The sequence below is a fragment of the Microchirus variegatus genome, assembly GCF_963457635.1.
Source record: "Microchirus variegatus genome assembly, chromosome: 7".
Classification (NCBI taxonomy): Eukaryota; Metazoa; Chordata; class Actinopteri; order Pleuronectiformes; family Soleidae; genus Microchirus; species Microchirus variegatus.
The window spans coordinates 3,808,822-3,821,083 of NC_139808.1; the positions used below are offsets into that span (position 1 = coordinate 3,808,822).

A 12,262-nucleotide genomic window follows, 5' to 3' on the forward strand; every position below is an offset into this window, starting at 1 on the left:
TCTAATTAGACAAGTTTTTTCAAAGTGGGAACCCAGCGTGAGATCACCCATAACCCCTGTTTTTTAAGTCTCCAGAATCTATCTTTGTTTTAGTATTTAATACTCTCTTTTTTCCTTAACTTATTTCTACATTTCTACCTTTTTGTCATTGTTGGCGGCTGTAACAGTGCAAATTTGGCATGAAGAGTTGGTTAATGGCGTTAGCAGCATCAACGTTAACGCATGACGTGTTTCCATGACGACTGACCAGAAAAAAGACAGTCCAGGCACTGTTTACCAGTTAGCTCCTTTAGCGCCATTAGCACGACTACAGTCTAACTGGAGCAGTCTGTTTTTTAAACGAAAAAGAGCAGCGCTACAAATAACAAATGTACCTGTGTACTGCGTTATGGAAACGCACTATGCGTTAATGTAGTTAACGCTAACGCTGTACTTTCTCCCCTATTATCCACTAAATGGAAACATTGTTGACAAAATTGCTGTGTTTTGCTGTTGAAGAAAGCCGAAACTAGCAATTGCGACCATTAACTCGTCGGGAAAATGTTTACTGACGTCATAAATCAAGTGAGAAGTAGACTTATTTTAGCCTTTTATTATTATTTTGTTTTTTGTAACCAGTGGAGTTACCCCCCTAGTGGCTATTAAGTATACTTTTACTTCCTATTTGGCTTCAATATCTATAGGTTTAATAAGCTTTTTTATGTTTAAATATGGAACCGTGTACAGTAGCACAACTGTGTTTTAAAGCCCAACCTTTCGGGTTTTTACAGCGTCTAAAGAGGACAACGCAGTGAGGCAGCAATTAGAGCGAATATATTTTGCACTAATGTTTGTCTGTCATTAAAAAAAAACACCCACAAACAAATTCCACTGACAATATTGCTCACTAAGCGGCTTTTGGTTTTGCCTCGCAGATGCGGAGAAAGGGGCCCCCTCGAGGGGGTATTTTACTCGCGCAATTAAGAGGCAGTTAATTGTAGAGCGGCTCCAGTGGTTTGCTAGCGGGGGACTGGTGGTAATGTTGTCGCTACGGTGCAACGTGAAGGCATCAGATTGTCTAATCGCTTATCTCTTTCAAAACTGTTTGGTTTAACTTTCAGTTGTACGTTTTGTTTGCTTTTTCCGGTTGCCAAACTGGGCCAAAGGCTGAGTGTTTCAAAGTGAGGGACAAAGACCGTCCCTCACTTTGAAAAGGGGGGACGGTCTTTGTCAGCTGGTTTCCCTTTTTTTTTTTTTTTGATGTCGTCATTAGGCTCTTTCTTTCATTCCAACTGTAACGCGATTACAGACCTCGCTGACCATATCAGATCTGTTTTAATGAGACTCTTTGTAGATAATGAGTTGGACACACTAGCAAAATGCATAAAGTGGATACGATTTCATCGATTTAATCGTTTTTTATTACTCTAATATGCTGCCTTCTGTTGTGAAAGACTAAGAATATTAAGTAAAAATAATATACAGACTCTTCAGTGGCATGTGGAACTAATGTATAGGGAACATTTAAATGGATTATCCTTTCTAAAATAGAAGTTATATGGAGATCCGACACCGCTCTTTTTTCCTTACGAAAATCTAACATTTTAGCCGTCTTTCCTCTCCCGATTTTCACATTTACTTCACTGAGAGATTGTTGTGTTACTCGTTGCAGTCGTCTCATCATGGCTGCACAAAACCACCCACACTCGCATACTCGCAGTGTATGTGTGTGTGTAGGGCTGTATGTAGGCTATACAACATACCTAACCTCTGTCTTTCAGTGCTCCTCTTTCCCATACAGGCAGTTTTATACGAAAAAAAAAAAAAAAAGCATGTTGGATATCCTCCCACATACTTACTTTGACTCTTGCTCACGTTACATCATTCGTGTTTGCTGCATTTCTTTTCTTTTTAACACTGCCAGCATATCGTAAATCAGGCTGACCACAAGTAGAGCGTATTTCATTGTGTATTTAATAATTTCTCAGCTCACGAACACTGGAATTCTCCCTCCATCGTTAGTTCTTTATCTATCCAAGGCTACACTGAAAGGATGCTCGAGGCAGACGAGTTAGTTCCATTATGATGTTGTCTTTTGACCAGGATCCTTTAGGCGTCACATGAAATGTTAAAAGCTTGTATTAAAGAATCAAAGACCCGACCAAAACTGTCATTGTTAGCAGAGGTGGGGGGGGGGGGGGGGAGGGGGGGGTCTGGCTGTCTGGGCTGTGATAGGCTCTGAGATGCCAGCTTTAGCTGTTCTGAGTAGTCGAGCTTCCACGTTGCTCGAGGGGATTTTAGTCAGATGGCAGTTGAGGCATCCTAGTGTGCTGTGTGAAATTTCAGTGGATGTCATGGTGGGACTGTTTAAGTCCCACTCCTTCTCTCCTACTCTTTCCTGACATTTCTTTGCACACAGTTTCACACAACATATATATATATACACACACACACACACACACTCTCGTTGTCGACTCATGGTCGCGTCCTTCACTTCCCTTCCACTCAGTGTGTCAGTGCTGCAGCAGGTGCAGCCTCACTTCTAATCACTACACTCTTTTTTCCTCCTCTGCTGTGATCGTAAGCTTCCACTTCATAAAGAACACGCTTTTTCATGAATTACAAAAGTGCATACGACAGTATGTTTGATCATATAAAGTACTATGCAAAAGTCTCAGGCCACCATTAGGTTTGTGCTACAATGACCGTTTAGTATCATTATTTCTCGATCACTTTATTGGAACTCAATACGGCTAAAACACTTACTTGACTAATCCGAACCGGTTGTTTTTCCTTTTTAAAATAAGATTTCTGATCGTTTTCTGATCATTTCCTGGTTTATTTGCTCCATAAAACAACAAAATCATTAAAACTGAATCATGAATTTTCGTTTGTGTACAAAACAAGACGTTCATTTCCACGTTTGACAAACACTGATAAAACATTTTATTTAACGTTTTAAGACATTCTATGGGCCCAACAATTACTCTATTAATCGAGAAAATAATTGACAGATTGTGAATATAATGGTTTGCTGCAGCTCTAGAACTAAATTATATATATATGAGAAAATGTATCAGTGAGTGGAATCCTAATTTATGTTACTGGTAAAAAATATCTAACAGAACTGACTTTTTCACAGTACTGTACTTATGATATGATACATTTCATTTGACACGATATTCATTTATCAACCAATTAAACATTAACATGCTGCTGCTTCATGTCCTTTTCCAATTTTCATAGCCACCAACATATCACAAATCACTGCCACCTCAGTGCTGAATAATAATATGAATGTTTCTCTCTCTGTTTTTATAGAAACCTTGGAAAGTCTGGCCTGCGTGTGTCCTGCCTTGGATTAGGTACGAGTTTCCTCTCTATTTACACTCGGTAACACGTTATAGCAGAGTTTTGAGATGGACACGTTATAAAAGATGGCCATAAACACGCAACATACAATAAATAAAAGTTGTTTTGCAGTACACGCGGTATGTAATCCGTCGTGAACTTGCTCATCTGTGTGAACACGTGCGCGTCCGTGTACTTTAACACTGACACCCACCTGCCTGTCATCCTCTTTAGGAACATGGGTGACGTTTGGCGGACAGATAACAGACGAGGTGAGAGCAGATGGATTTTTGACATCTTCCATCAGTCAAAGTAGGTTTGGAAATGGAAACCGACCACGTGACGCATCTGGCAGATCCTGGGAGGCTGTAAACAAACTGCAAAAGAGAGTTAACAGCAACGTGCAAACGGCTATTTGTTACGTGAAGCCAATTCATTGCATCCCGAGTGCTAAATTAAACGTCAGCTGTTTTAATGAACTATTAATCTTTTTGAGCAATTTTTTTTTTCAGCTTCTTAAATGTGAATATTTCCTCAAGGCATTTGAGCACGTCATCATTTCAAAAAATATAGCAACTAATCAGCTGAGATGGGAATTGACGGATGAATCGATGACAAAAAAATAGCCGTTGTTTGCAGCCCAACTCTCTCCAAGTCTTCAATTCATCGCACCTCACATGAGTAATCTCTCACCCCATTGTTTCCCCTGGCTCTTCCTTCTCCCCCTGCTCTATAAACAGATGGCAGAGCAGCTGATGACTTTGGCTTATGAAAATGGCATCAATCTGTTTGACACAGCCGAGGTCTACGCTGCTGGAAAGTGAGTATATCCTGATGCCGTGCCTCATTTATCACTGAAGCGCTAACACGGAGTGTTGTGAAGCTGCTGCTGATGTGATTTAATTAAGTTACTATGCAGAGATTACAGACCAGTTGTTGTGCTTGAGTGTTGACATCAAAAAACCATGTTATTATTTGATGTATTTTGTTGTGTGAGTCTTTGAGAACATCTGGCACCAACTCGGTACAAACACAAGGGAAAGGAATTGTGTTCAAGCTGCTCCAGAATTGAAAAAAACCCAGCAGCAATTTACACTCTGGGCAATGCACTTGTTGTTTGTGCATATTTTTATGAACGCTACAAAAAAAACATGACGCAGCAAAATGCAGCGGAAACGCGTTAATCGTGACACACGAGGCGAAGAAGAGATTTTGAATGAAACATTAATGCCATGTTTCCATCACGTTCCATGCTCTTGTGTCGTGGTTTACTTTTATCCTAATGAACCAGCTCCTTAACCCATTAAGGCCTGAAACGCCTGGAAAAAAAAGCCTGTCAAACCTATGGGTGATTTCAGAAAGGAGCTCTAAAACCTGAGGTCCAAATGCCTGCTAAATGATGGATTTCTCAGCCTCTGTAGCAGATAGGAACACAATTCAAAAAGTATTTGAGAGCTCACACCTGTGGCTTTCCTGTGAAAACGGTAAGAAAATAAACTAAGATCAACTTGTGTCAGTGCCTTGGTTTAGTCCTGATGGAGTGTGAAGAACAAGAACAGCATATAATGACTGTAACAGTCTGCTTCACATGTGACGGTGATGGTGCTTACAGCGCTGTGGCATCTGCAGGTAAATCCACTGTCACCCCTGGTGCGCGGTTGAAAACACTCTGTCGATTACGGTGGTAATTCTCCGTCGTCCGTCACATACAAAACCTTCAAACTCATCGTCGTTATCGCCGATCTCGTCGTCTTCAAACATAATTATGTCGTAACCATAAATCCCGGTCGATTGGCTCAGTGCGTTCAAAGTTATCGGCATCTCTCGGCCGTCAAAGTCCTCCACGTTTGCTCGAAGAAATTTGCAAAACAATGTCACGAGGAACCCTTATACCTCCCGGAAATTGCCGTATCCGCTTTCCCGCCGTCTATGGTAGAATAACGCAGCCGCGCTCCCCGGGCTTTAATGGTAGAAATGCGGCAATGCTTTCCCGGCGTCAATGGGTTAATGGATAGATGCCTGCATTAATCCCTAGTGCTTTGTTAGAAATTGGAGGCGTATGTATGGAAACGTAACTTCTGCCAGCAGATTTCTTTTGGGTTTATTTCCATTCGTGACAAAATCTAGTTGCAGTGAACTATTAATGGACACAAACTATTGTCTCTCTCTTCAATTATTTGACTTCTTGTCATTGTTGTCGTGACATTCTCGAGAGTTCACGATCAAGGTCTAGATTTAAATTTACCGGACAGCTAGCGCTGATGTTTTTATTTAACCTCCGACAGCCGCCCTGTGTTGCCTTATTACTATAAGTAGTGACGGTTTAAACTCTAGCGTGGATTAATCTGGCTTTGTAGTAAATTGGGCGCTTTGAAATAATCTAAGGGATTATCCTTCGCAAACACTATCTCTTATTAACAGCACCGAGTTGTGTTTTTTTTTTTTTTTAATCCTCCCAAGAATATTCTGGTATTATTTATAATATAATATTTTGGGGAGACGCATCAGACTACACAAGGTTTCGCTAACACTTTAGATTAGGGAACACATTCACTATTAACTAGGTGCTTGATAGCATATAAAAGTAGCATACTAGCGCTTATTAGTAATCATTTAGCACGTATGAACACCTCATTCTACCTCTATTACAACATGAATACATGAGGTGTTAATATGTGCTTAATATTTACTAATAAAGAGCTAGTATGCTACTTATATCCATGTTAGTAAGCACATAGTTAATGGTGTAAACGATCACTTATTGTGATTGTTTGAGTCACTTCAACAAAACAAAGCAGAAATCACTGGAAAGCACAAATCTGTTTGACGTAAACACAAATGTTTTTGTGACAGAATGTCACTTGGCTCTGTGTGTGTGTGTGTGTGTGTGTGTGTGTGTGTGTGTGTGTGTGTGTGTGTGTGTGTGTATTCTTGTACTTGCGGCATACTGAGGACCAGTGAGGGTTTTTAACCAACAAAGTGAGGTCATTTATACAGAGTGAGGACATTTTGGTCGGTCCTCACTTTGTTTTCATTGAAATCATTTCTTTAGGTTGCTATAACATGCTATACTCAATTTGTCAAAAAAAAAAAAATCTAATTTTGGACGACATAGTATAGTATGACGTTTTTGTAAAGTTTGGTCAAAAAATTTTTTGTCAAAGATTTTTTCAAATTTTGGACGACAGTATAGTATGACGTTTTTGTCAAATTTTGGACCAACAATTTTGGGTCAAATTTTTTTTTTAAATTTTGGATGACAGTGTAGTATGACGTTTTTTTTGTCAAATTTTAGACCAAAATTTTTGGTCAAATTTTTTTTTTAAATTTTGGATGACATAGTATAGTATGACGTTTTTTTGTCAAATTTGGACCAAAAATTTTTTATCAAAGATTTTTCAAATTTTGAACGACAGTGTAGTATGAAGTTTTTGTAGAGTTTGGTCCAAATTTTTTTTGTCAAAGATTTTTTCAAATTTTGGACGACAGTATAGTATGACGTTTTTGTCAAATTTTGGACCAACAATTTTGGGTCAAATTTTTTTTTTAAATTTTGGATGACATAGTGTAATATGACGTTTTATTGTCAAATTTTAGACGAAAATTTTTGGTCAAATTTTTTTTTTACAGTTTGGGCGACATGGTATTGTATGACGTTTTTGTAAAATTTTTGACCACAAATTATTAAAAAAAAAATCGAAAAAAGTTTTTTCCAGCCCTTTTTGCTCTGGGGCTCCACCTGCAGACATTTTATGGTACTTCAACCATTAGTTCTTTGTAGATGTCATTCATAGATATTTGTAATTGTGTTGATTTATAAAGTGGAAATGCTGGTCCTCACTTTGTCAGCAACCCGGTCCTCAGTATGCAGCAAGTACAAGAGTGTGTGTGTGTGTGTGTGTGTGTGTGTGTGTGTGTGTGTGTGTGTGTGTGTGTGTGTGTGTGTGTGTGTGTGTGTGTGTGTGTGTGTGTGTGTGTGTGTGTGTGTGTGTGTGTGTGTGTGTGTGTGTGTGTGTGTGTTTGTGTTGTTGTTGCACAGGTGTTAATCCTAACAGCTTCCTGCACAACACAGCGCTGTCACCGAGGAGCTTATATTAACTCTCGTGTGCACCCACACGTAGACACACGACACGAGGAGCAGAAACAAATCACACACTTTGCTCACGCCGGATTGGAAAAAAGCCTTTTATGTTGTTAATTCCTGGGTTTAACTTCCTGTGATTTTAGTCCGCCCCACGAGAAGAAGAGCAGGTGTCGCTAGCGGAAGTACAATCGGCTGCTGTGGTGTTAATTCTGTTTCGCGACCGCGAACAGAGAATTGTAATCCGTGCTTATTCTCCTCGACCTGCTTATACACCGCGTTTGGCAGGTTCCGCCTGTTTGTTTGACATATTTGTCCCGGCTTAGCTCCACAAAGAAGAAAAACATCCACCAAAAAAATAATGTTTAATTATAACTTTTAATTGAAGGCCTCTCTGAAATAAATAAATAATACATTTAATTGCTTAAAAAACATTGCGCTCATCCCGTGTAGCGACTTAAAGCATTTAAAACTGTGTGTAGTTTGCAGAGAAAAAAAAACAAATCCATCTTCATTTTCATTCAGACGTATTCATTTTGATTAAAAGCATGACATTGTGTGAGCCCGGTGGCAAATTGGTAGCATAATTACACAGAAATGTGAGAGTAATAACGTACTACAAAGCCACGAATAATCCGGCATTATGTCATCACTCGTGCTGTAAGTCATAACACGGGCCTGACACCGAAATAAAGATCTAATTATGGATGAGGAAAGTTAAACCTGCTCCAGGCGCCAGGTACCTTATGTTTCAACTCTCATATTACTCTCCTTTCGGAAGGGCAACGCGCAGACCATCATGTGGGTATTTGCCAGACACACACACACACACACATTCTTGTACTTGCTGCATACTGAGGACTGGGTTGCTGACAAAGTGAGGACCAGCATTTCCACTTTATAAATCAACACAATTACAAATATCTACTTCATGAATGACATCTACAAAGAACTACTGGTTGCAGTACCATAAAATGTCTGGAGGTGGAGCCCCAGAGCAAAAAGGGCTGGAAAACGTATTCAATTTTTTTTTTTTTTAATTTTGGTCCAAAATTTGACAAAAACGTCACATTATACTATGTCGTCCAAAATTAGAAAAAAATTTGGCCACAAATTTTTGGTCCAAAATTTGAAAAAAATGTCAAACTATACTATATTTGAAAAAAAAAATTTGACCAAAACATTTTGGTCCAAAATTTGACCAAAAATTTTTTGGTCCAAAATTTGACAAAAACGTCTCATTATACTATGTCGTCCAAAATTAGAAAAAAAATTTGGCCAAAAAATGTTGGTCCAAAATTTGAAAAAAATTTCACACTATACTATGTCGTCCAAAATTTGAAAAAAAAAATTTGACCAAAACATTTTGGTCCAAAATTTGACCAACATTTTTTGGTCAAATTTTGGACCAAAAAATTTGACCAACATTTTTTGGTCAAATTTTGGACCAAAAAATGTTGGTCAAATTTTGGACAAATTTTGGTCAAATTTTGGACCAAAACATTTTGGTCAAATTTTGGACCAAAACATTTTGGTCAAATTTTGGACCAAAAATTGGAATATTTTTTTTGACAAATTGAGTATAGCATGTTATAGCAACCTAAGGAAGTGATTTCAATGAAAACAAAGTGAGGACCGGCCAAAATGTCCTCACCCCGTAAAAATGACCTCACTCTGTTGGTTAAAAACCCTCACTGGTCCTCAGAATGCCGCAAGTACAAGAACACACACACACACACACACACTGTTACACACATGATTGCTCTCACGGGAGAGGTGGATTCTCGCGGTGTAAAAAAAGGTGTGCATCCAGCTGGCAGGGACTGTAACAGCTTGTACAGTCATGGTGCAGTCAGGATCTACGTTACTCCTGCTGCTGCTTGTTTGTTTGACTGAACCAGACCGAGCAGAAAAGAAGGGAATTAGTCCCGCGAATCTACGCTAGATAATTGCGTCAACAATCTGACGCTAGACTAATCCAATCAGAGTGGCCACAGTGATGTGAATACAACCCAGGTTAAACGTTAGGTTATAGCCAAGTAGCTTTTGTTTATTTCAAAAAGTTGTGTATGTGTATATATATGTACATGTATATATGTGTATATATATGTACATGTATATATGTACATGTATATATGTACATGTATATATGTGTGTATTTATGTACATGTATATGTACATGTATATATGTACATGTATATATGTGTATATATGTGTATATATATGTACATGTATATATGTGTGTATATATGTACATGTATATATGTGTGTATATATGTACATGTTTATATGTGTGTATATATGTACATCTATATATGTGTGTATATATGTACATGTATATATGTGTGTATATATGTACATGTATATTATGTATGTATATATGTGTGTATATATGTACATGTATATATGTGTATATATGTACATGTATATGTGTATGTGTATGTGTGTGTATATATGTATATATATGTACGTATCTAAATGTGTGTGTATATATGTATATATATGTTTATATGTATGTATGTATATGTTATATATTATAATTTTGTTAGAATTATAATAATAATATTAATGAAAAGCAATGTAATTAAATTGTTTTCATGACAGGTGGTCTAACAGGAGCAGGAGGAGCAGAGTTAAGCCCTTTAAGCATTCATCTGTTCAGCGCTTCTGGGCACTTATGTCTTGAAAAGGTTACTCTGCAACCTTCGACCTTACGATTTTCTTTTTTGTTTCTTCAAAAATAAAAATAAATAAATAAAAAGGTCAGTTAAATGCTTTGACAAATGGTCCAAAATCTGACCATTTGACTGCACTGTGACTCACTCATGCACCTCTCTGCCAACCAACCAGAGATCTAACATTCACAGAAAGTATACAAGCGTCTCATTGGTTTAGCTCATTATAAAACTTCCCGATTACATTGCCTGTCTGACTGGACTCACTACTGTCACAGTATTGACGCAGCCTCACTGTGACTGACGGCAACACTAATGTGCTGTCATTCATTTAGATGAATTCTTGTCATTGTGTCTTTGAGAGGTAATCGCTTCAAAAATAAAACATTACTAAGTTAGCTTTTAGTTACTAATGCAACCGTAATTAAATGATCAAAAAGTTGTAGTTGCTGTGTTTTAATGTTGTTTTCAGAATTGTCGATATACATTGTAAACGTGCGTCTACGTTGTGGAGTTGTATTGTGAGTCGGGGGAGAATTTATTTGTCCGGCTGAAGGAAATCTGACTGACAGGTTTCTCCGCAGCTCTAATGAGCCCCATGTTGAAAGTAATGTCACTCATTATCACCCTGTGGCTGCTAATGAGTGACAGTGGTAGTTGTGGAGAACAGCTGGGCTGAGGCCACCGCTCACTGTCCAGGCACAGACTTTATTCTCACCGCTCGCAAACACGTATGCTTTTCCATCCAAAGCTCCATTTTGTACGATTCATTACGTCGTCAGGGTTGTTTTTTTCATTTGTTAAGTACTCTACCGTTCAAATGTTTGGGGTCACCTATACAATTTTTTTAAAAGTCACACTTTTATGCATCAAAAGAGTTGCAAAACTGTTGTCAGCTGTGCTAACATCATTGCACAAGGGTTTTCTAATCATCCAATAGCCTTCTAACGCCATAAGCAAACGCAATGTACCATTAGAACACTGGAAATGGGCCTCTATACACCTATGTACATATTCCATTAAAAACCAGACGTTTGCAGCTAGAATAGCTGTTTACCGCATTAACAATGTGTAGAGTGTATTTCTGATTCATTTAATGTTATATTCATTTTTTTTAAGTGTTTTTCCTTCAAATATAAGGACATTTCGGTTAGTGTATTATGGCTTCAAATAATCTCTGTGACAGTCGAGGTGTTCATATCTTTCCTAGACTGTCTGTATTTGATCGTCTCTCCTTCTGCTCTGCAGGGCGGAGGTTGTGCTCGGAAACATCATAAAGAAGAAAGGATGGAGGTACGAGACACCTTTTATTAATTTTGTTTGCCGTTTTAATTTCCGTCCCAGCCAGGCTTCCCTAATCTTTCATCATCTCCTTCCCTTGCACATACTGGGAGGCTGAGTGTTGTGAACTGGAAAGGTAAGATAGGGAGATGAAAGATTAATGAGGCGCCGCCCCCCCACACACACACCACACACACACACACACACTCCTGGCCGTGCCACTCCTCAAAGATGCAGAGGAACGCTTCAGCTCCGCGCCGCCTCGCCTTTTGTCTGTGTCCTGGTTGGCGTTTGTGTAGCTTTATCACGTTAAGACGCCTACAGCGCTCATTCACTGTTGCTGTAGCTGTAGCCAAGTTCTGGCACAGTCACACTTACTGTTGAATGTGGGTGAGTGTAACTTTGAAGGGATAACTTTAAAGTGTGCACGGTTACTCAGAGTATACATGCATCTGAGCCTCTCATCCTACACTATAGTAGGTACGGTCTGTGTAAACACACCAACACACTTCTATTTTGTTGTTGTTGCGATGACTCTGTTGTGTATGGAAGAGGATTAGGGCCACACAGGAAAAAAAGATTTGATTTTATTCTCAGAATTCAGATTTTATTGTCAGAATTTTGACTTTAAACTCAGAATTCTGACTTTACTCTAATAATTGTGAATTTTAAACTCAGAATGTCTGACTTTATTCTTAGAATTCTGACATTAAACTAAGAATTCCGAGTTTAAACTCAGATTTCTGACTTTATTCTCAGAATTCCAAGTTTAAACTTTAACTTTACTCTCATAATTTTGAGTTTAAACTCAGAATTCCAAGTTTAAACTTTAACTTTACTCTCATAATTTTGAGTTTAAACTCAGAATTTCTGACTTTGCACTCAGAATTTCTGA

The 12,262-nt window shown here is 38.4% G+C and overlaps 1 protein-coding gene across 5 annotated transcripts in view; it reads left to right on the top strand.

Annotated features, from left to right (window-relative positions):
* The window catches only part of kcnab2a (potassium voltage-gated channel subfamily A regulatory beta subunit 2a), a gene marked incomplete at its 5' end in the record, with an annotated part of 88,326 nt that overhangs the window by 31,701 nt on the left and 44,363 nt on the right, over positions 1–12,262 (top strand). For all 5 annotated transcript variants that reach the window (XM_083892276.1, XM_083892277.1, XM_083892274.1 and 2 more), the window contains 4 exons: positions 3,301–3,344; positions 3,565–3,602; positions 4,071–4,150; positions 11,335–11,379. In XM_083892276.1, coding sequence (XP_083748402.1) covers positions 3,301–3,344; positions 3,565–3,602; positions 4,071–4,150; positions 11,335–11,379 — 207 coding nt within the window. Of the gene's footprint in view, positions 1–3,300; positions 3,345–3,564; positions 3,603–4,070; positions 4,151–11,334; positions 11,380–12,262 lie in introns of those variants that run through there.